This window comes from Bos grunniens, chromosome 20, assembly GCF_055505025.1.
Source record: "Bos grunniens cultivar Pamir isolate PY7600 chromosome 20, Bosgru_T2T1.0, whole genome shotgun sequence".
In the NCBI taxonomy this organism is placed as follows: Eukaryota; Metazoa; Chordata; class Mammalia; order Artiodactyla; family Bovidae; genus Bos; species Bos grunniens.
Genome location: NC_141184.1, coordinates 62,071,369 through 62,095,544, shown reverse-complemented (window position 1 = coordinate 62,095,544; position 24,176 = coordinate 62,071,369). Strand labels below are relative to the sequence as shown.

Below are 24,176 nucleotides of genomic sequence, written 5' to 3'. Positions count from 1 at the left end.
GAGATAGTCGTTACCTCGGGGGTAGAGAGGAGGAATAAAGATTAGAGCATATTCATAAGTGTTCATTATATTATTATGCTTTATAAGTTATATAGATGTCATATTATTTGGATGCATATATAAAATGTAATAAATAAAATAAAATATAAAAATTAAAATAACACCACATAGCACAAAATCTTAAACATGTTAAAAAAAAAACACATGTATTTATAGATGCAAAGAAAAAACTCTGGGAGAAAAAATATCCGAATGTTAACAGTGGTTATTTCTGGATTGTGGAGTTTGGGTATATTTTTTCTTTTTGTATAATTGTATGTTTTCTACATAAATATGCAATGCTTTATAATTAGACAAGTTTGTTTCTTTTTATCTTCAACACATATGGGATTTCAACTTGCTGTACTCAGTTAATCCCCAAATCCTCTGTTCATTTCTGCACCGCCTCAGTACAAACCTTTAAAAGGATCCATTTCTATTCTCTACAATATATGTCTCAGATGCCTTTTTGTGTGTTCATCAATGATAACAGAAACAGTGAAAGCTGACATTTAAGCACCTACTATGTGTTCCTGGGTTCTAAGTATTCAGTGGATAAATCTGGTTAATCTTTACAAAAACTGAAGAGCTAGGTACAATTATTTTTCTCACTATAAAATATAGAAAAAGAGGTACAATGCCTAACTAAAGTAGCCTGGCTAAATTGTTTTACCCAAGGCCACGCAGCTAAGCAGGTGGTTTCCATGAATATCAGCAATGAGGAAAGCAACAGTTTGCATTTCATGTATAAGTCCTGGTTTAAGGCCCACATTCTCAGAAACAGCTTGGTGAGATTATTCCACATACCAACAAAAAGTGGGGAGAGGACTCATGGAAAACTTATTAGATTTCCTGATCTAATAAATTTAAAAACCAGTTGTAATTACTACTGACGACAGAACTTCCTGGCAAAAATCAATATCTGCCTCAACAAGCAGCGTTTGGCTTTTCTCAGTCTAATCAAGACAAGCAGAAACCTGGATGACATCAGCAGTGGTCAAAGAGCCCTCAGCTTCCTCAGGCCCTGGGGACTCCTGCAGTTTGGTTCACCCTCCAAAGAGAAGAGCCTAAAAGTCATGAGCCAGAAAAAGTTTCGATCACTACTTAACTGACAAACTGAGAATTATTTCAGTGTGTGTATATTTGGATGCAACGTCCATGTGCATGTGTATTTCATCTTTCATGCTGAGATAATCAATCATCTTGCCAAATACAATGGAAAGTAGATGTTATTGGGTTTTTCTGGCTACATCAGGCTGAGATAACTGAGGCCGTATCAGTCCACAGATGGTGCTTTTTCACCCAAAGTGGCCTGAGTCTTCAATTGCCCAGCAGCTTACTTTATTTTATTCTCATAAAATCCCCAAATATATCATTTACTATACCCAAACCTAGTACCAAGGTTCTTGGGAGCTTCATGTTTTCTCTTCTCTGTTTCTACCTTCCTCATACCTCAGTGACAACTTGGAGTCATTGAAAGCCCCAATTTCCTTCCTTTAAAAAAAAAAAAAATGTCTATTTAGTTTCAATTTCAAGAACGTAAGCATGTTTTTAGAAAACCCAAAATCTCAAATCTACGATGGTAGCAAAACATGGGAGACAGGCTGAGCATCCTGACTTTGGGTCTGACCAGGCCAAGAGTAGGGGCTTCCCTGGTGGCTTGGCAGTGAAGCATCTGCCTGCAATGCAGGAGACGGGGTTTTGATCCCTGGGTGGGGAAGATTCCCCTGGAGGAGGGCATGGCAATCCACTCCAGTATTCTTGCCTGGAGAATCCTATGGATACAGGAGCCTGGAGAGCTACAGTCCATAGGGTCACAAAGAGTCAGACACGACTTAAGTGCTTTAGCAGGCAGGCAGGCCAGAAGTGACAGTGGAGGCCAGAGGCTTGAGTCAGCTGGCAGAAAGGGCAGGGACACACCCCAGCCCAGCACCTGAGCACAGAGGATAGTCTAGGCAGGGAAAACAACACCCAACGAGCCCAGTGTATTCCCAGGGGTCCTTAAAAGTAGAAAGAGGACATTGGAAGAGGGAACCAGAGAGATGGACTCTGCCTGATGCTACTGGCTTTAAAGATGGAGGGAGGGGGCCATGAGCCAAGGAAAGTGGGCAGCCCCTAAAAGCTGGAAACAGTAGGAAATTTTATTTTCTGAGTTTATAGTTAGACTTTACTTACAAAGAGAATCTACATCCTCTTACGAGCTATGCACATAGCCCCTCCTACTCCCACTTCTATTTCCTGTAATTTTCTAAGTTTCTCCATTTCTCCAAACGGAGCAGAGCACAAAGGCCATGATGCACCTGTTGGTACAGGCTACATCTATCCCTCAGAAACCCGGAAACACAGCACATCCTTGGCTGCATGCTTGATGCAAAAACCCAGGAATTCCTCAACTATTTTATTTCTCTGACTTTGAAGAACCTTAAGCCACTTAAAAATATTCTCTCACACTACAAGTATTAACTGCACTTCTACCATGTCCCAGGTATTGTGCTTATCTCTGGTGAGCTAGCGATGAGCAAGCTAAACACTGTTCTTGTCCCTGGGAAGCTACTGAGTGTAAAAAAGTAGTAAATGATTAATCACATTGTTTAGCAAATACTTAGACACTATTTTAGGTACTTAATACACATTAACATTTTGTTTCCTCAGCAGTCCTAAAGGTTGTTATTATTTCAGTTCAGTTTAGTCGCTCAGTCGTGTCCGACTCTTTGCGACCCCATGGATCACAGCATGTTATTATTTATGCCCCCCTTATACAGATGAGAAAAACAGATTTCAGAGGGTTTAAGTAACTTGGCCAACTTATCTATCTAAATAGTAATGGAGCTAGGATTCAAACCCAGGCCATCAGGGCCCAGAACATTATGTTCTCAGTCTTTTCAATACATTATCTCTTTGTGACTCTGTGAATACAAATATTCCTTACACTACTCGTTTATTCTGCCACAAGATCTATTTTGTCTAGAGTGACAGGCCAGAAATAAGATTACTGAAAAGCAGGGTAAAGAAAAGTATGATCAGGGTCTAATGCTTGACCCTGAGCTCAGAAGCCCAGTCTAATTTGAGGGGAACCTGTTGTGGTTCAAGAAATGATGCCAGTGTTACATCCTTCTAATCAGACAGCAGAACTCTTTGCTATTCAGTGTCCTTGTCCCTGAGAAGTGAGACTGCTCTGCAGATCACAGTTCTGGATAAGCCTGTTTAAGGCCCCAAAACATATCCCTAATTTTATCAAAAACAGATTCAACCTATCATCTCTCCTACTGCAAGAGCCTGGATCTCTGCCTGAAACTTTGCCTTCAAGGAAATGCAACTGTGTTTTCTTTGTGCAATCACTGAGAAACCTGCCCTCAGCCAAAAACCACTTCCTCTCCTCGCAAAACTCAAACATGACCAGCTTGACAGTGGGCATTGCCCAGCAGCATCCAGCTGCAAGTGAGGTTTGAAATGTCACTGTGAGAGGTCTCCCAGTGCAGGAGGAGCCCCACTCTTTGTGTAAGGCTTTTCCCCTGAGGATATACCCAGTTCAGTCTGCAGAACACACCAATGTGTCTAAGAAGGAAAGAAATAGAAAAAAAGGGATGAGACTCCTAAACTCTCCAGCACCTGCCTCCTAAGGTCAAAGAGATCCCAATTAGATCCCCGTAGAAGACTTAAATATAGAGGATAAAGCCAAAAGAGTATTATTAGAGCTTTGCCTCCAACCTTCTCTTAGGAACCCTGGATGAATAGACTGGACCATATTTCAGAGGATCTTGCTTTGGCTCATCTAGATATCTGAGTGGTTGTTGTTTTCACTAAGTCCAGTCTGACTCTTTCAAGACACCATGGACTGTAGCCCATCAGGCTCCTCTGTCCATGGGATTTCCCAGATAAGGATACTGGAATGGGTTGCCATTTCCTTCCCCAGGGGGATCTTTCCAGACCCCCTGGATTGAACTCACATCTCCTGCATTGTCAGGCGGATTCTTTACCACTGAGTCACCTGGGAAGCCCAGATTGACCTGAGTAGCCTGATTTAACAGGAGGGCATTGCAACCCACTCCAGTATTCTTACCTGAACAACCCCATGAACAGAGGAGCCTGGTGGGCTCCAGTACACAGGGTCGAACATGACCAAAGCGACAGCACAGCACAACAGTGCCTGATTTAAAAACCATCTGAGTGGCTTTCTTGTCCCACTGTCTCTAGATCCATACCCTCTCTTAGTCCTGGAGATTTCACCAGGATGAAAAGAGACAGGGAAAGATAAATCTGTGGGGAAACACACCCCAAAGAGGGCAGTGTTTCCCTTAGGGGTCCCAGGATTGGCCCAAAGCTATCTACCTAGGAGAGAGGGGAGGAAGAAGCCTCCCAAGGGACAGAAGGGTCCAGACTCTCTCATTGCATTAGCAGAGGGAGCATTCAAAAGGAGACAGCCCCAGCTACAACACACATGGAGGGGAATAGGACTCAGTCTCCTGGGGGAAGATTCAGGAAGGAAACCCCCCATCACCACCACCAAAAAGTCTTGAACAAGAAACAGGAGTGATGATGTTCTCCTTATTTTCTATTTTACCTAATTGTCATGAAAAATAGCAATAAAGTTAGAAATAAAAACCTTTTAAAAAAATTTAGCACCTAGGACAGTGCTTATTATTCAAATATCGACATTTGTTGGGTGAATGCATACCCCCTTCTCCCTACCCAGAAAAATTCCCAGACTTCCAAAACAAGTCCAGGATTCTATAAGCCACACTGGATCCAAAACGCTGGTAAAATTTTGACAGGTTTAGCCTCAAGCCCCACTGCTTGTTTTGATGTGAGACATCATTTGGGAGTCTACTTCCAGATGCTTCCAGACCCCTTCTTGCTGTAGGGGCAGGAATGGACTCAACAGTTGCTCGGATGTAATAGTGAAACTCCTCTGTTATGTCCCACAATGCCTGAAACAAATCCTCTAGAAGCCAGCCACAATTTCAGAGCACAGAAAATAATGCAGACTTTCCTTTATTCTTTGGAGCATTGAATACTTACTGTGTTCAGGTACTGTTCATATATTTAAACTAATTTAGTCCTTCTTGGTGGAGAAGGAAATGGCAACCCACTCCAGTGTTCTTGCCTGAAGAATCCCAGGGACAGTGGAGCCAGGTAGGCTGCCGTCTATGGGGTCGCACAGAGTCGGACACGACTGAAGCGACTTAGCAGCAGCAGTCCTCCTTGGATCAACAAGATCAGATCAAATAGGGAAAAATAAGCTGCCTTCTTAGAGAGTGGGTATCATGGTCTGAGAAGGACATCAGTGGCTTTATGAGACTGTCTCATTTAAAGAGCGCTGTGTCCAGTTCCTGGTGTCACATTTAAGAAAGTCTCCACCTGTACCGGGGGCTTCCCAGGTGGCTCAGTGGTAAAGAATCCTGCCAATGCAGGAGACGTGGTCAGGAAGATCCTGGTCGGGAAGATCCCCTAGAGAAGGAAATGGCAACCCACTCCAGGATTCTTGCCTGGGAAATCCCACAGACAGGAGCCTGGTGGGCTACAGTCCATGCGGTTGCAAAAGAGTCAGATACAACTCAGGACTAAACAACAGCAACAAGCACCTGGACTGAGAAGACATCTCAGTAAAGGTGACCCCCAACTCCTAGCTAAAACAATAAACAACAGCACATTAACACTGGTACTCAAACAGAATCTTCACCTGCTTCATTTTATCCAATTACGCCTACTTTCAGCTCTTCTCTCTCTCTGTGAAGGAAGAGTTCAAAGGAACTCAAGGCAAAACGCCCACTCCTGATTCATTTATGAAGTATGGTCTGTTTGCACCAAGTCTGCATTGGAGGGGGAATTACTTTTCCCTTTTCCTGAGGGACATCATTAGCAGAGTGATAATTAATGAAAGGCTGCAGCCAGGGTTTGGTAAATGATTAATGGTTTCAATCACCCAGACGGCAGACAGCCCCTGTGTGCAGTTGTCCCTGGCGACAGTGTGCAGAGCTCTGGGCAAACAGGGGTGGTGGACAGAGAACCAGAGCCGTGTGTGTAGCTCTGCCTCCCAGAGTCTGTACACACAGACTCAGCCTTTCCCATCCAAGCAGACTGGGTTTTCACACATGCATGCGTGCTAAGTCACTTGTCCAACTCTTTGTGACCCTATGGACTGTAGCCTTCCAGGCTCCTCTGTCCATGGGATTTTCCAGGCAAGAATACTGGAGTGGGTTGCCATGCCCTGCTCCAGGGGATTTTCCCAACCCAGGAATCAAACCCGCATCTCTTGCATCTCCTGCACTGGCAGGCTGGTTCTTTACCACTAGGCCACCGGCTATAGAAGTGTTCCAGGATTAAGACTGGAGCAGGTCCCTCTGGCAGATGGTGGATACTATCAGATTCTCCCCATAAAATGGCCAAGTGGGAATTAGGCCTGGTCTCAGGGACCTGTTAGAACCCTATGGGGAAGCAGTGGTAGGTTTTTACAGCAACCACAGATATTGGGGGCCAGAGGGTAAAACTGAGAACTGCACTAGGAAATCAGTGTCAAACTGTAGCTGAAGGGTGTTTCACAAAGAGTTATCAGAACATGTATATATGGCTGAATCCCTTTGCTGTTCACCTGAAACCATCACATCATTGTCTGTTAATCGGCTATATCCCAATATAGAATAAAAAGCTTTTTTAATCAAAGTGTTATTAGAGTCAACAGGTTGGAAACAAATGTCAGGATCTGAGATACACAGACAAGAGGAACTACAGGCAACCTGGGGAAATGACGGTGAAGAGGAACAGGTGAAAGGAAAGATGATCAAGACACATCCCAGGGGACAGGGACTCAGTCCCTAGTGGGAATCTTCCTTCCTCCCTAGTCCACCTGCCGGGTCCCACTTAAACGGAGCCCTTTTGTTACATAAGATCATAAGCTCCTGGAGGGTGGCACCTTGACTGTCTTCTTCTCTGCTCCATCTCTGGAGCCCATCACTGTGCCTGACACAGGGAAGTGCTCAAAAATGTTTGTTAAAACAGACTCACAGATATAGAGAACCAGGGGTTCCCGAGAGGAAGAGGGAAGGAGCAAGACAGGGGTAGGGATTAAGGAATACAAACTATTATGTATAAAATAATTAAGAAACAAGGATATACTGTAGACCCCAGGGAACACAGCCAAGATTTTATAGTAACTTTAAATGGAGTATAATGTATAAAATATTGAGTCACTATATTGTACACCTGAAACTAATAAAACTGTAAATCAACTGTGCTACAATTAAAAAATGTTTGTTAAATAATGAATAAAGGGATAGATGAATGGATACAGCTATCTTACCACACTAGATATTGCCTAAGGGAAGAAATGTTGATAACCATTTTTTTCAATGAAATCACATCCATTGTTACTTTGAGTAAGAATTTATTGAAGAATTCATCAGTGAGTTGGAAAAGAAGGTTTCTAATATACATAAGCATACACCAAGTAACTAGATAAATGCTCATTAGATATTTATGTTCTTCCCATAAATTCCTTTTCCAAATGTCTCCTTGTTTCTCAACACAGCACACAAGCACTCTCTCACTCTCTCTCCTTCTCTCTCCTCCTACCCTCACTAAGTGCAAAATAAAAACAAACAGTTCTTTCCATACTGCATGTGTTTAAGAAAACCACTCCTCCAATCATGATGTGATTTGAAGAATGAGAGATGTCACTCCCACATGCCATCCCAAGAACCCTTGATACTCTTTCTCCCTTTGCAGGTGTGTGCTGAGCCTTTGAGATGCCCAGCCAGAGGCAGGCTCTAGCAAAGTATGAAGCAGATAAGGCTGGTCCCAGTGTGTCCCTACAGTGCCCTAACACCTCAGTCTTTCTGTCATCACCAAAAAAAGGGGCTATGGAAAACCCACCCTAATGTAAGCACGAGTAATTGGGTGGTCTGGGCCTTTCAGGAGTATTTGCTTTTTACATCAGCACCACAAAAAATGGGAATTTGGGGAAATGTCTTTTGTGGGGACTGATCTAGTGGACAGAAAGTGAGTTACTGAATAAAACAAAACCTATGAATTAGAGAACCACCTCAAAAATTTCCCGCAGGACTCAGAGGGAAACTATCAAGGTGAAAAGGAGAAAAGATATAGTTCACATAAATATAGATATAAGAGATTCTATATTTATATAAAAAGAATCCCAGAAAGGGAACTAAACAAACAGCAGAGAAGCAATAATCAAAGAAATGAGAAAAATAACTTTCTCTTAATCAAAAAAAATCTTGAAATTTTCCATTGAAGGGGCTTAACAAGATTCAAGCTAGATTATGGAGATAGATATACCTCCAAGATACCCTGAGTGATATTTCTGAAGTGTAGGAAATAATCTCTACTCAGAGATTGAGGAAGAGATAAGACTCCTACCCCCAAAAAATGACAATTACAGTGAAAGATTTCCCTTACCCCAATGCCAGAAAAAATAGATCAGCAGCATGACAGGAAGCATCTACATCAATTTTTAAAAGCCTGTTCCCTGAAAAAGCAAAATAAACACAAATTCAAGTGTGCAAGGAATGAGAAACACAGTACCCAGAACTCCAAAAGTCACTAAAAGAAAGATTCTCATGAATTGAAATAAATAACTCAAGAACTGAGACAATGTTAAGAAGAATCAATGATGAGCAATACCAGTAAAATTTAGAATGAAGTCCAGAAAATGTTTGCTATTGGTTGGGAGATTTAATGCAAATGTTAGTATATTATTGCTAAGATGAAAAAGGTAGAAAATTTTAAGTGTTTCAGTTACTTAAAAAGAGACTAGAAAGTGCCATGGAAGATACAAGTTTAAGATTCTACTGTAGGAGCTTCACTGGTGGCCCAGTGGAAAGTCCACCTGCCCATGCAGGAGACATGGGTTCAACCCCTGGTCTGGGAGGATCCCACCTTGCTGCTGGGCTACTAAGCCCGTGTGCCACAGTACTAAGCCTGTGTTCTAGAGCAGGGGAGCAGCAACTACGGATCCCCCTGTGCCCCAGCTACTGAAAGCTGCACACCCCAGAGCCCATGCTTCACAGCATGAGAAGCTACCACAATGAGAAGTCTGTGCACGGCCAGCTAGAGAGTAGTCTTCACTTGCTGCAACCAGAGAAAAGCCCATGCAGCAACGAAGACCCAGCACAGCCAAAAATAAATAAAATTATATAAGATTAAAAAAAAAAAGATTCTACTACAGGGAATTCCCTGGCAGTCCAATGGTTAAGGATGCCACACTTTCACTGCCAGGGCCCAAGTTCAATCCCTGGTTAGAAGTGATCAATACATTAGAAAATCTATCAATAAATTCACCATGTCAAGCTGACAAAGTGAAGGGCCAGGCAGCACAAACAGCAGGACTGGAGCAGCACTGTTGGGGGAAGTGTGTGATGGGGGCAAGGGCAGGAGCAGGGGTGTGGTTTTCCCACTGGCTGCTCAGAACCAAATGGTAGCTGCTCAGAAAGGGATCCAGGCCCTTAGCTGTGAGAGGTATTAGCCGCTCACCTGGTGGGATCAAGGGCTATAGCTGTAGAAAATGGCAGAATCTTAGACCCCAGCCCTGATCTTTCCACCTCGGAATTCCTCCAAGATTGACTGCTCAACCACTCCCTTGTAGCCACGGAGTCAGCTAGGGGCTGCCTACTTCTCTGGGAGGCAGATTAAGTCAGATCATTAAAAGGTAAGTAAAATTAAGTAAAATATTAATAAAATTAATAGATTAACATAAAATGACTATTTCAATAAATACAGAAAAAATTCTTTGACACTTTATACTCATTTATTTTTAATTTATTTTTTATTGAAGTATAGTTGAATTACAACATTGTGTTAATGACTGCTGTGCAACAAAGTAACTCAGATATACATATATACGCGTTCTTTTTCATATTCTTTTCCACTGTGGTTTGTCACAGGCTTTGAATATAGTTCCCTGTACAGTAGGAACTTGTTGTTTGCCCATTCCATATATACCATCTGAATAGGTTTTTTAAAACTTTTTAAATTGAGGGATGGTTGCTTTACAATACTGTGTTGGTTTCTGCGATACATCAACATGAATCGGCCATGGGTATACATGTGTCCCCTTCATCTTGTTCCTCTCTCTCACCTCCATTTTTGAAAAAAAAAACAAAGTAAAATACCTTAACCTAAGAAAGGGTATGTATTTTTTAATACACACACACACACACTCCCTGTGAAGCTTTAGAAGCTCTGTCGCTGAAATCAAGCGTCACTAAGAATGCGGGCTGCCACCTCCGTATACTGACATTACACTGATAGACCTAGTCAATGTAATAAAGCAGTAAGTGGAAGTACAAGAATTAGAAAGGACTCGAAAACTACCCTTATTTTCAGATAACACAATCATCTATATAGAACATCTAAGAGAATATATACACAATATTTAAAGCTAACAAATGGGAAAGTTCAGGAACATTACTGGATCTTGCCAGTCTATAAACATAGTATGGAATATTCCCATACACAAATCAACCAATTATGAAATGTGATTGAACTAAAAAGCATACATAATAGCACCAAAAAATACTAAATAATAAATCTAAAACTTAAAAAAAATTCTAAATAACTAATAAATCCAAAACCTGTCTGAAGAAAATTATTAGTTATTTTAAAATTCAAACTTAGAACTCCCCTGGTGGTGCAGTGGTTAAGACCCCACACTTCAACTGCAAAGGGCACAGGTTCCATTCCTTGTTGGAAAGTCCCCCATGGTGTGTGGTGCAGCCAAAAAATAAAATAAAACTCAAACTTAAATTGAGGTGATTTCAGGTTCATTCTTTCTTTTTAAAGCCTGTGGTTCAAGTAAGTGAAAGTTGCTCAGTCATAACCAACTCTTTGCAATCCCATGGACTATACAGTCCATGGAATTCTCTAGGCGAGAATACTGAAGTGGGTAGCCTTTCCCTTCTCCAGGGGGTCTTCCCAACTCAGGGATCAGACTCAGGTGTCCTGCATTGCAGGCAGATTCTTTACCAGCTGATCCACAGGGGAAGCCCAAGAACACTGGCGTAGGTAGCCTATCCCTTCTCCAGAGGATCTTCCCTACCCAGGAATCAAACCAGGGTCTTCTGCATTGCAGACAGATTCTTTACCAACTGAGCTATCAAGGGAAGCCCATGGTTCAAGTAAAGTTGAAGCCAATTTGGATTGAAGCTTATTTGCTTTATTTCCCAGTTCCTCAAATATAGAATATTAGATGTGATAAAATAAAGTCGAGTTCAGTGTCCAAATATCTCAACTGGAGGGGGAGTCTTAGATGTCTGCCTGTTGGAAGCCCTGCAAGGCTGCCCAACTCATGGGGGCAGAGCCATGATTGGAAGCCAGGCTTCCTGCTTCCTCTGCAAGGCAACCCTGCCCTTACCTCTGTTCTGGTGAAACCACGCCTGAATTGGAGTCTGGAGCAAATCTAGAGAAGCTCCGGGTTCCTTCAAGACTTCAGTCCTTTCCCCCAACAAGCGTCTCTCTCTGTGTTTCCTTTCTCTGGCATCTACCATCCTCCCAGCTTTTCAGACTCCTCATTTTATAAGCCTCCATGAGTTCAATGGCTTCCAGATTTCCAGATTTTCTAGACCAGTCAAATTTCTTCCCAAATTCTGGCATTTGAAAATAGAGATGCCAAATTCTGTTTTGTTAACGGAAGCATTAGGAAAACAACCACCATTTATTTTCACAATCATTAAAGAAAGAACATTTTAACACTGAAATTGGGGACTTTTCTGACAGTCAAGTGGTTAAGATGCCACGCTTTCAGTATAAGGGCCATGGGTTTGATTTCTGCTTGGGGAAATAAGATCCCACATGCTGTGTGGTGTAGCCAAAAATAAAAATTAAAACATTTAAAAATGAACATTGAAAACATAGGGAATGTACATTTCAAAAGGATGAATTTTATTACATACAAATTATACCTAAATAAACCTGACTTTTTAAATGCAAGTATGCTAAACTTTGAATTATAACAATTAAAAATCGGATATATCTAGCTTTGGCACCCCCACCTCCACACTATTTTACTACAAGAGAAAACACCATTATGAAAAAAAACATTAGTTTCCCATTGGGGAAACTACTGCTTTGGACTTTCCCCTGAATGATGTCTTTTTTGTCACTCCTGTCCATTCTTACCGCTCTTATCTACCCAAGCCCTTATCACTTCTTTCCTAGAATTCTGTGATAGCCTCCTGCCTGCCCTTTCTGTGCTCGTGTCTCCCTCTCTGGTCCCTCTCTTAATGTGCAATCAGAGAGCTTCCTAAAACACAGCCCTAATCATGTCATTCTGCTACCAGGAATAAAGCCCTGGGCCCTTACCCACAGCCTGAGCCCCCTTGTCTCCTCCTTACCAGTTTACACCATGTGGACATCACATGGACTCAGCATTCAAGTTATTTCTTACTGCATCCCCTTTTCCCGATGTACTTCATTCACACTATTTCCCATGCCTGAAATAAGCTTTTCCAATAGTCACCTTTGAAATATACATTCTTCAAAGAATATTCGAATACCACTTGTGTCTTCTAAATTCATTTTTCTCTGTCTAGCATTTGACGTATCATGTCATACGGTGAATCTCTTACATTATGGCAGAGACCTGGCTATTATCAATTTCTATATTGTGTACATATAATTACTGAACAGACAACTTGCTTCATCTTCTCCTAGCAGAAGACTTTACATCCTACTTCCCTTGGAAAACAGAAGCCATAAAATAACCACCCCAACTTCTTGCCATCACACCTACAAAGTCACCTGTATCTGTCCACACCATATTCTCCCACCTTACCACTCTTCCTACAAACTAATCTTTTTCTTGGCTCTGAATCCTATCCCCTCATCCCTGACCAAGAGCTTGCTTCATCAATTATCTCTCCTTTCTTCTAAATTTTTAACCTCTTCCTTTCTGCTGATTCTTCCTCTCAATAGTGCTAGAAACACCAGCTAGAAATATCCACACAAATTATTTTCAAGTCAAAATAATTTTGCTGACAGATTCTCAAGGCTAGATACCGTGAAGAGCGCACATATGCTTAGGAAGGTAAAGAAAACAAACTGTAGACACATTAGCCAGGTAAGAGAATCCTATTCTGGAGAAGGAAATGGCAACCCACTCCAGTGTTCTTGCCTGGAGAATCCTGCGGACAGAGGAGCCTGGTGGGCTGCTGTCCACAGGGTCACACAGAGTCGGACACGACTGAAGCGACTTAGCATGTAGCAGAATTCTATTCATCCATCACTGAGACAAAGAAAACTGAAAGTTGATGCCAGGACAACCCCCTCCTTACTCTCAGTCCCACTTTCCCGTGAGATATCTGTGACCTATGAATGTTCGTTAATATCACCTGGCATCTGATCAAGGCAACTGTGTACACCCAAGGGAACCCAAAGAACTATCCACAGGGGTAGCCCTTGTGCCTCTCCTCATCTGGCATTCATCTGCTAAGAGTCCTGGCTCTTCTTTCAGTTCCTCAAGCACGTCGACATCTATCCTGCCTTTGAATATGGCATAACCTCTGCCTGAAGCCCTTTGTCATTTCTTCTCCTTCCACTCTGTCTTTGACATGACTGGCTCCTTATCCGTCAACTCCCAGCTCAATTATCACCTTTCCTGACTGCTCATTTGATATCACCATGTCCTTCATAGAATTTCTCATGGCTTATAATTTTTGTTATTAATTTTTCTTACCACTAGACTGTCAATCACTAGACTATAAACTCTATGAGAACAGGAATTATATCTATCTTACTTACCATTATGTTTTCAGTACCTAACATATGGAAATACTTGAAAAAGTGTGGAATGAATGAATTATATTAAAAATTAGCTCAGCGTTATAGTGGTTCTGGAAGAGGAAGCTTCGCAGAACCACCTGAGGTTCTTATTTAAACTAAACAATCCTAAACCCCCTTCCCTAACTACATTTCAAACTGTCAAAAAAAAAAAAAAAAAGCTATAGCTGGACAGTTGTTAAAGCCATAAAAATGAATTTTATTCAGGACTATTGCAATAAGGGAAAAGAGACTTAGGTACAAAAGGGGGCGCAAGTCCAAATGAACAAGTAGTAACTTATGGCCAAGGAACAGGTGGGAGGTCCATGAATGGAAAGTTACTAAGAGGTAAAAGGGGAGACTCTGGCTAAACTGACCTAACAAGCTCTTTAGTGAAGGAGGGGCCAGGGTGATCAGACATCACCTAGAGGATGGTGAGGGTAAGGAACCTGATCATATTTGGAGAGTGATCAGATGTCCAAGGTGGGGTTTTTTTTTTTTGATAAACTGACTTAGCAGGGCTCTCGGTAATATTATATTTTGCAAGGAAGTACACAGATGGGTCTAGGACAAGGTTCAGGAGCCCAACTAAAGTGGATCAAGCAAAGAATCTATGCCAATACCTAGAGTCAGATGTGCCATTTTCTGGATTGGGAGAGGGTATTGGTACACAAATAGAATCTGGGTCCCTCAGAGCTCTCCAGATTCTGGCACAGGGTAAGGGGTATAATATCAGTAATCATCACAGGAAGAGGAATGGTTGTGCGCAACTGAGAAAAGTCATCCATCAATCTTCACATGTCATCCCAGGCTCCTGTGAGAACCACTGCTCCATTCCTACACTTTATTACTCCTCAGATCTTCATGTGGAGGAGCTTGTCAATTCCCAGACCCTCGATCTTTCAGCCAATCTCAGAAGGAGGAAATGGTGACCCACTCCAGTATTCTTGCCTGGGAAATCCCATGGACAGAGGAGACTGGTGGGCTACAGTCCATGGAGTCACAGAGAGTTCGACACAACTAAACAAGCACCCACTATTCACACACAAAAGTCTCTAGGGAAGCTTCCATATGGGCAACAACTTTGATCATTTCAACTTTCTTGATCTTTAACATTCTTGTCCTCTCCACAGGGACCTTCAATCATTAAACATATTTAAACATTCTACTTGAAGAGGCGCTCTTATACTGATAAAATGAGAAGGCAAAGTTACTTCTAACAAGCCACTTAAGTGTTGCCATCACCAATGTAAAATGTTATTAGCACTGTGAACTTAAAATCTGGGCCCCTCCAAAAAATTTTCAGAAAAAGTCGTTTCATATCCAGCCCACAGATTCTCCGTCATCAGTCTCCCATAAGTCCACACCCTTTAGTTGTATGAAATAAGAAAGGAGGGATGATATAGTAGGGGTAATGGTGAGGGGTACAAATTAAAGGGGTTTGGAACAATATTCTTAAAATATTTTTATTCTTTTTTTGAACTGCAAATTCTTCCAACACTTCTTGCTTTGGGGAGAAATACTGCAGGGTAAAATAGGAAGCAGTTCTAAGAGTTATCCCTGAGGGTCTTGTCTATGCAGTAACCAATGATTAAAACAGTTTCCTCACCTCACTTACTTAGGACTGACATGAATAGGAAAAGTTAAGGTACTCAAGAAGAAGATTAGAATTTCAATTGAACTGCTTTCTGGAAAAGCAGTGGACTAGAAATTACTTAATCACTCTTTTCAGTTTTTAAAAATTAAAATGCAACACATTTCAATCACTACTAAGCCTGGTATTCAAATGGAAATGTGACTCCCCTAAAATACATTGATCTAATTTCTATTAAAGAAAGAAGTGTTTTCTGGGGAATTTGAGAGTCCATACAGCCTGCTCAATTGCCTGGGGTGACACAGAGAGAAAAGACAAACCTTTTGAGAAATTAGAGCTGAAATCATGATTTAGGATTGATTGAGCTAGTCCTGTCTTCTGTCTTGGTGTCTGCTCCCTCCTCTGGGGAAAAAAAAAAAGTGATAATAGTATCTTGCAAGATAATTAAGAGGACCAGTCATGCTAACAGTAATAATAAGAGCAAAGGGCAATAAGACTAAAGGGCAATTGTGTATGGCAATATTTTACACACCATATTCTAGATCCCTAAGAATCAGTGGAGGGACCTTATTTTTAAATTATATTTTTATGCAGGGGCCTCCTGAGTTTGCATTAGGAAAAAGCCACTCAAGATGCTTCTTCCTGAATATTATGTAGTTTGATTTACAGTCCCAGAAATGTGACCTCAGGTAAGCACTCGGAAACATTTAATGGCTCCTAAACTTTACTTTTAAGATTTTTGTATTTCTCGAGTTGAACCTGCCCTCATCGATTTTCATTTGTTCCCTTAGAAACTGTTTACTGAAATGATCATTTTCCCCTTTGAATTGAGAATATTTCCAAGATTGTGTATCAAACAGTGGTAATTATTGGGTTTCACACTCTTAGAGCTGCTAAAATGGCTATTTACCTTCCTCTGGACATAAAACAACCCCCAAAGAGTCTACTTTTTTAACCAATGCATAACTTCTAATAAAGGAACTGTCAAAACAAAATTCTTAATTTTTCAAATTGCTCTTAATGTGACTAAAGGCTGAAATAATTTCTCTATTGTTCTCCCTGTTTAAGGGTTCTACTGAAGGTTTTAATAAACAAAATGTATCAACTCAACTCCAATCATCTTCATTTCATCTCTCTCTCTCTCTTCTCACACACACACACACAGCACCCACACACACATCCATACACACAAACACACATACTTCACACACCACTGCAATCAAAGGAAAATAATATACCAAAGTTTGTGCAGCAAACTCCTAATTAATGATGAAAGCTCCTCGGAGTCCTGGTGCTGTTTTCCCAGTGGACCTCTATTTTAAAAACATTTTTCTTTGAAAACAACAGCATGATTAATCCCACCATTCCTATCTAAATTATTTATGCAGAAACAACAATGCACTATGAGCAATTATGAAAAACACTTTATTATGTATAATTTGTACATGCTTCAATTTGTGATGCTTGGGTGATTTATTTTCCAGGTTGTGATGTCATCTGTCAAGATTTTACCTGATCTAATTTTCATCCTGTCATGCCACCTACAAAAATACAATTTTCAAAGTGAAGTTCTTCCTCTTTGCTTAAATATTCACTTTTAAAAGTTTGTCAGACAGAGAAAATAAGAATAGAATACTTTGTACACAGAGCCACACCATACAAGGCATTACCCTTCACACAGTAACATCTAATGTGTTCTTTTTATTTGGAAACAGCAGGAAGACAGCCCCCTTTTCCTTAGAGGGAAATGCAAACTTTGTTGCTAAAGCCAGACTCCAGGGATGAAGGTGTGGTCCCCTGGGGAAAGTGGGGAGGGGGCTTATGGAGAAGCGTGGGTGCCTCATAAGCACTTCAGGAGGAAGGAATTGCAGGAGGTTCCTCGGGGACAGTCACACAGCTTCCCAATCCTAGCTCCTTTCCGCACGGCGCACTGCTCTCCCGCGTCACACTGCAAACAACACAATGTATAGTCATGCCGCACAAGCACACCTGTGCTCCCAACAGGCGCGTCGCCCCATCAACAGAGTCTGCCTCTGGGGAGGGACAGATGAACCCTACCACACCACCGTGGGTCTAAGTATAGTCAGGCTTGAAACAAGGAGAGCCTTGGGCTTGTTATTTGAGAGAGAGAACATAAAAAGTAAGAAATTTAAATTATTAAACTGCTCCTACTGTGTTCTACCTTTTTCAGGGTACCTTTCCTGGGTCCTCCAATTGCTCATCAAAAAAAAAGTCAACCAAACCTTTTCATCTAAGAAATAAACAATAGACCTTGCAATCCTTGCTCCCTGTGTCCACCTTCTCATCCCAAGAAAAAAAGATTAAAATGTGTGTGTGTGTGTGTGTGTGTGTGATTCAAGGACGGTGAACAGACAGGAATCAAGATTTTTTACTTGAACTTAGGTTTTTAAAAACTGGCAGTGCTTCAGAAGGCAGGAAGTAAATTAGAGGAACAAGAACTGACTAGATTCAAGGACTCTTCCACTCAGAGAATTCTTTGGGAGGTTTAAAAAAAAAAAAAAGCGTATTTTCAGGAAATACTGCTTTCCACAGAAACCCAAGGGCAGATTCCTGGTACCAGTTGTTTGATGTTCCAGAATGGCCAATCTATTCTTTAACTTTAGAGACCAAGAGAAAAGGGTTGACACAGTGGAAGCAAAGGGGAGCCCACGAACTCTGCAAACCCATTATCTGAATGAATAGCCACATCCTGGGAAGAAGCTGGTGTCTAAGGAAGGTTCAAGGGGGTGCATTTCCTCGTAGAAAAGCATGGGGAGGGGTGACCCCAAAGCCTTACCATGGGGACTTGGCCATACTTCTTCTCATAAATTGGAATACGTTTACTCTTGAGCTTCTTCAGAACTTCCTGCAGCGCTTCAATCTGCAACACACCGCCCCCCGGATCCCCAAGTTGCCGCCTTGGCTGTGCGCCCAGCCCAGGTGCTCACTTCCAGCCCTAGTTATAAGGAACCGGGGCACCACACACTCCTCCCCTGGACTCCGCAAAGAGGGACGTTCGAGGGGTGGAAACTTAGCGAGCGCTGTCCCACGTACTGACCGCAGGGCCAGGAGCCGCAGAGACTCCTGTTGCTCTGAGGAGCCGGGATCAGGGATTTGCTCCACAGACTATCTGGAGCCCATGGGCTCAAGACGTTCTTCGAGTGACATCGGGAGCCGGGGATTTGTGCCCACCTCCCCGGACCCTGAATCTAAGAATCGGGGTGGGGAGGCAGGGAGAGAGAGAGACGCGTACAAAGCAAGGAATATCGCGGCAGCCAGGGGAGTCCGGGGCGAGGGGGTACCGACCAGCTCCTTCTCATGGGAGGCATCCTCCACGGCGGAGTAGATGTCCAGGGCTCGCGGCTGGAGCTCGGCGTCCTCCTGGGCTAAGGCGCCCAGCAAAGGTAGCAGCAGCAGCAGGGCGGCACCCAGGAGGGGCAGCAGGCGCAGGCGGGGGCTCTCCATGGTGCTGAAACTCGGCGCTACTCGGGCACCCTGCGCTCCCACCTTTTATAGCGAGCCTGAGCCGGGGCGCAGGGAAGAAGGAGGGGGCGATGAAGGAAGGAAGGGGGTGTGGAGGAGGGTCCGGGTCAACCGTCTGTAGGCAGCGCTTCGCCGCCGCTTGACGTCAATGCCCGCCGGGCTCCAGGCGCCCCGGAACGAGGTTCTGCGCACAGATGGGCAAGAGCTCGGAGAACCGGGACCCTGCGCCCCCAAGTGCTGTCAGCCCCGCGGCAAGGGACGCTCCCCTAGGGGCCTGAGCTGAAGGCCAGGGGCGAGAGGTGAGGGATGGAGAGCGGGAGGGGACTAGGAAATGGAAAATGCCTTCGAGTCGAGGCACAGACTGAAGCATCCCTCCCCACCACCTAGCAGCCGAGGGAGTAGCAGGATCCACCTCACAGCACTGCCTTACTCCTTACCCCAGCCCCGTTTGCGGCACCAGGAAGACTGTGTTGCCTCCAGGCACGAACGTTTGCTGAGCACCTTACTAGGCACTCTGTGGTGGAGGGGAGGCAAATACAGTCCATAAAAAAAGAGAGAGAGAGAGAGAAATCACGGCCTTCCTCCTACTGGGTTCTTTGATGGAGTCTGTGTGGTAATGAGAAGAAAAGGAAAATAGACTAATCCCAACTCGGCAGCTACGTGGAGAGTGTAGGGAGCCAGATTCCGGCTTCAGTCCTGGCTCTACCCTTACAAACTGTGTGACTTAGGGCAAAATGAAAAACATATCTGATCCTCCCCCATTTTTTGTTTTGTTTTGGAAAAGTGGAATTTTAAAATGTACCTCACAATGTTTTCAAGAGAATGGAATGATAGATTAGGTATATAAAACCCCCGGCCCTTAGCACAATTAGCGCCAAGCCTTTCCTTTGAAATTTGAGGCTGACCAGATAAGTGACTGTGGGCAGTATCTCAGTTTTTCCTCAGGTCAAATGCAGCCATCCTTGGAACCCCTCCTACCCACTGCCCACCCCTGAAATCTAAGAAGTCTGACTAGAGAGAAAGCAAAGAGGGTGGGGAAAATGCAATAACCTAATTATGGAGTTATCTTCAAAGATCAAAAGTCAATGGTGAGCCAGGTCCTCAGTGACTGCAGAAGACAATTTTTTCAGAGACTGGAGTTCCTACAGTATAAATGGAAATGCAATTCCTATAGGAGATGTTTTCCCACTTACCTAGAGGCTTATCCCACCTGTCTGCCCATCTGGCTTCTTCTTTCACCACACCCACTTTCTCTTAACTGCTCCTGAATCTATCCACTCTTGCCCAGCCCCATTGCTACCACCCTAGTTCTGGACAGCTGTCCCAACTTACTTCGTGCTTACCACCAGCTGCCACCCCACCTTCTCTTGCTTTCCTCTAATCCATAAGTCACCCCCAAGCAGAGTGTTCTTCCCCTTAAAGTACACTAATGGCTTCCCATTACTTTCCATACTAAGCATGCATGCTAAGTCACTTCAGTCGTGTCCCACTCTTTTTGACCCTATGGACTGGAGCCCATGAGGCTCTTCTGTTCATGGGATTCTCCAGGCAGGGATACTGGAGTGGGTTACCATGCCCTTCTCCAGGGCATCTTCCCCACCCATGGTTCAAACCTGCATCTCTTATGTCTCCTGCATTGGCAGGCAGATTCTTTACCACTAGTGCCACCTGGAAAGCCCCCTCACACGAAGCACAGAATCTAAATTTTTATCCTGACTTACAAAGTACTACTTGATCTGTACCCTTCTCCAACCACATGTCCTACCATTCTGCACAGACCCCTCTACTCCAGCCTCAGTAGCCTTCTTTTTGGTCTTCTCACAGGCCAAGCTCATTTCCACTTTGAGGCCTTTACACTTACCTTGCCTAGAAAGTTCTTCCTTCATCCCCAAATGACTATTCCCTGTCATTAAAATCTCAGTTTCAATGTCCTTAATCACCCCATCTAAAGTATCTACCAATTTATTCTCCAAAAGATTTATCATCTAGCAGATGATCTGTGTCATTAGGCTAGTTAATACATAACACACTGTTTCATTTATCAAGTTATTTAATGGCTACTCAAATGCACACTGGAAAGCAATCCAAGAAGTAATATCTCAGGACTTTCCTGGTGGTCCAATGCTTAAGACTCCACACACCCAAGGCAGGGGGCCTGGGTTTCATCCTTGGTCAGAGAACTAGATCCCACGTGCGGCAACTAAGGGTTCACATGCCACAGCTAAAGATCCTGCATGCCACAACTAAAAAAGATCCCACATGCTGCAACTAAGACCTCATGCAGCTAAATAAATGATAATTTTTAAAAAGTAGTATCTTCCCTAATAAGTAGCACACATATTAACAGCATCAAAATACTTCCCTTTGGGATAAACACAACTTGAAAATTAATCTAACACCTCTCCTAGCTCTACCTTTCACACATACTTGCAATTCTACACAATAAAACTTCGTAGCACCACATATTGCCATTCATACCTTACAGACACATATTGACACTCATTGCAAAACCCATTTCCAGTGATAAAGCTATTGTAAGCTTTAGAGGAAAAATAGTCCCAGATAAGATTTTAGCCCATCCTTCTGCAGAGATGGGATATTCCCAATGTAGCACTTTCTTACATGAAGAGGATGGCACCAACCCAATATCAGCAGGGCATGAACTTTTGAGCTATCTTTCCAAAGGAGTGGCACAAAGGAAAAGCTATTGTTTGTGTCTGGATAGAGAGAAAGTACTACATAGGGAATATTCCCATCTTTGCAGAAAGATGGGCTAAAATCTTATCTGGGACTATTTTTCCTCTAAAGCTTAAAATACATCATTTACATGCTACCTTAAATTCTTAAATATTTGTATTTAAGATTGTTTTTTTACCTGAGTTTGCTGTAACTCCCCTCCCTCAAGTTAAACATTACTCTGTTGTTTTTTGTACACATTTATAATCTCTTGGGGGGTTGGGGGGCACACTTGCTTCTCTACATTGTCTGCCGTCCACCCTCCCTACCCCCAGAAGGGAGATTACTTTCCACTAATGTTCATCTTCTGTTTACTGACTTTCAGTGCATAGCCTTTCTTCCAAAGGAGCTGATGTTCACTCTGTTCTGACTAAACATCTTTATCACTATCTGAAAGAAAATAATCTTTCAGAGAAGGACATTTGGTGTTGGTGCTAAATTGGGAGGTGTAGTAGGGAAGAAGATGTGCCTAACAGACAGCCTCCAAAGGAATAAAGCAGAGGAAATTAGACAAAGCTTTCCATTAATTTTATTATGCTTTCAGTTAAAAGGCCTCCAATTTCAAGGTTTCCAATTTTTAAAAATATGAATGCCCAATATGTTCACAGCACTGCTAAGTCTTAGGAGGACTGCTAAGATAATCAAGACAAAGTTCTTCCCTTGATCTTTGGGTCTGGTCATACCCACAAATACCCCTAATACAACATCTCAGTGAAGTCAGGGTCCTAACAGAGAAGGAGAAGCCCAGAAAAGTTGGAGATTAATTCCCTCTGAAGACAGGAAGCTTCATGAAAAAAAAAATGGCAAATGAACTGCTGGATCCTAGAGGGTGGGTAGAATTTCAGCGATAACAAACATCCCACTCTGAGGCCTTGGACGCAAGGGGGCTGTGTAAATGAAGTCACAGAGGCGAGGACATCTTGGGGGATACTGGCCAATCTGCTTTGCTGGTGAGTAGGCTGCATGGAGAATGTGAGAGGTGGCAATGTGTGATGGGAAACAAGACTAAAAAGGAACAGTAGAGCAGAAAAAGAAAATCCAAGGCAGCAATAAACAGTTCCAGATTTGGATCCAATGAACAGGAAGCAGGAGAATGGGTGAACTCAAATAATTCAAATTTTTAAAATGCTAACACGAACACAAGCTTCCTGACCTGAAAGGTCTAGCTTAAGTTACGTAGAATACAGGAAGGAATCACTGATGAAGAGATACTCATCCCAGGACAAACCCATTTTTCTCTGCTTCTTTGGCACAGCACACCTGGAATGCAACAGATGGAGTGCCACCCAGTCCACACTCCCTGGGCCACATCCATCCCAGCTTCTCCTCTAGCTCTTCTAGATCCAGACCTCTTAAGCTTACAGGAAAGATAGTTTGTTGTTGCTGTTGTCCATGTCCATGCTGTTGCTAAGCCATGTCCATGCTGTTGCTAAGCCATGTCCAACTCTTTGCCACCCGAGGGACTATAGCCTGCCAGGCTCCTCTGTCCCTGGGATTTCCCAGGCAAGAATACTGGAGTGGGTTGCCATTTCCTTCTCCAGGCGATCTTCCTGACTCAGGGATCAAACCCATGTCCCCTGCATTGGCAGGTGGATTCTTTACCCACTGAGCCACCACAGAAACTCCCAACAGGGAGTATAGGGTTAGCACTAAAGCAGCAGACTCTGACTTACTGGAGCAATTTGAATCTAGTTAACTTCCCAGCAATAGTAACAAAGTTTCTCATAATTTGGTCCTGCCCATATTTTCAATCTCATTTTCCTCCATTCCCAATAAGTCCATCAGATATCTTGTATTGTATATTGTAGGCACACCATATTTACTTCTTAATTTTGCACTGAATTAGAGAAATAGACTAGGCTATAGTAAGTAACAAACAATCCAAAATCTCAGTGACTTGAAAAAAGCAGGTATATTTCTCACTCATGTCCATGTGCATCAAGAGTTGATGGAGTGCTATGTTCACCATGGTCACTCAAGGATCCAGACTGGCATCATCTGGATCATCATTTCTGATGTTGTCAGTGTGTTCCAGAAGGACAAAAGAGCTTTGGACAGTCTCGAACAAGCTATGAAAAGCTTTGGCCCAGAAGTGATATATTTCACTTTTGTTTCCCACTGACTATCCTAAACTAGTCACGTGGCTCCAACAAAGTAAAAGGCACAAAATAAGAAGTGCGATGTTCCCAGGTACCTAGATTGCATTAGTGACTACCACACACTCTGCATGTTTGTACCTCTGCTTCTGTCCATGTCCTTCCCTGTGGACCACACCTTGAACATCTAAAAAGCTCATGCTTTGAGATATATCCTACCTGAAGCCTTCCTCATCCACTGCTCCATCACACCACCAGGTTTGCCTTGCCTGTGTTTCCATGGAGTTCTCTACATATACTTATTAAAGCACCCATCTTAATTGCTAGACAAGATGTTTGAGGGCAGAGAATTTATCTAATCACCTGTGTGTTCTCAGAATGTAGCATGGTGCCTGATACACAGATGAGGAGAGGAAATGCTGTGAAATGAAAGATTACCTTTAGACACTAACAAGATGACC

The 24,176-nt window shown here is 42.8% G+C and overlaps 1 protein-coding gene across 1 annotated transcript; it reads right to left on the bottom strand.

Moving 5' to 3' along the window:
- Positions 1 to 16,807: 16,807 nt before the first annotated feature.
- Positions 16,808 to 19,119, bottom strand: CARTPT (CART prepropeptide). Its single transcript, XM_086361056.1, has 3 exons — positions 18,707 to 19,119; positions 18,198 to 18,281; positions 16,808 to 17,348 (listed from the first exon to the last, which is right to left on the bottom strand). Exons 1-3 carry the CDS (start codon positions 18,863 to 18,865, stop codon positions 17,241 to 17,243), a joined length of 351 nt encoding a protein of 116 aa, XP_086217182.1. The 5' UTR covers positions 18,866 to 19,119; the 3' UTR covers positions 16,808 to 17,240.
- Between the last annotated feature and the right edge of the window lie 5,057 nt (positions 19,120 to 24,176).

Coding starts and splice junctions, on each gene's coding strand:
- CARTPT (XM_086361056.1), bottom strand. CDS start 18,865: ATGGAGAGCCCCCGCCTGCGCCTGCTGCCCCTCCTGGGTGCCGCCCTG. Junction 18,282..18,706: donor CCTCCCATGAGAAGGAGCTG/GTCGGTACCCCC, acceptor GGTGTGTTGCAG/ATTGAAGCGCTGCAGGAAGT. Junction 17,349..18,197: donor AGTATGGCCAAGTCCCCATG/GTAAGGCTTTGG, acceptor TGTTGTTTGCAG/TGTGACGCGGGAGAGCAGTG.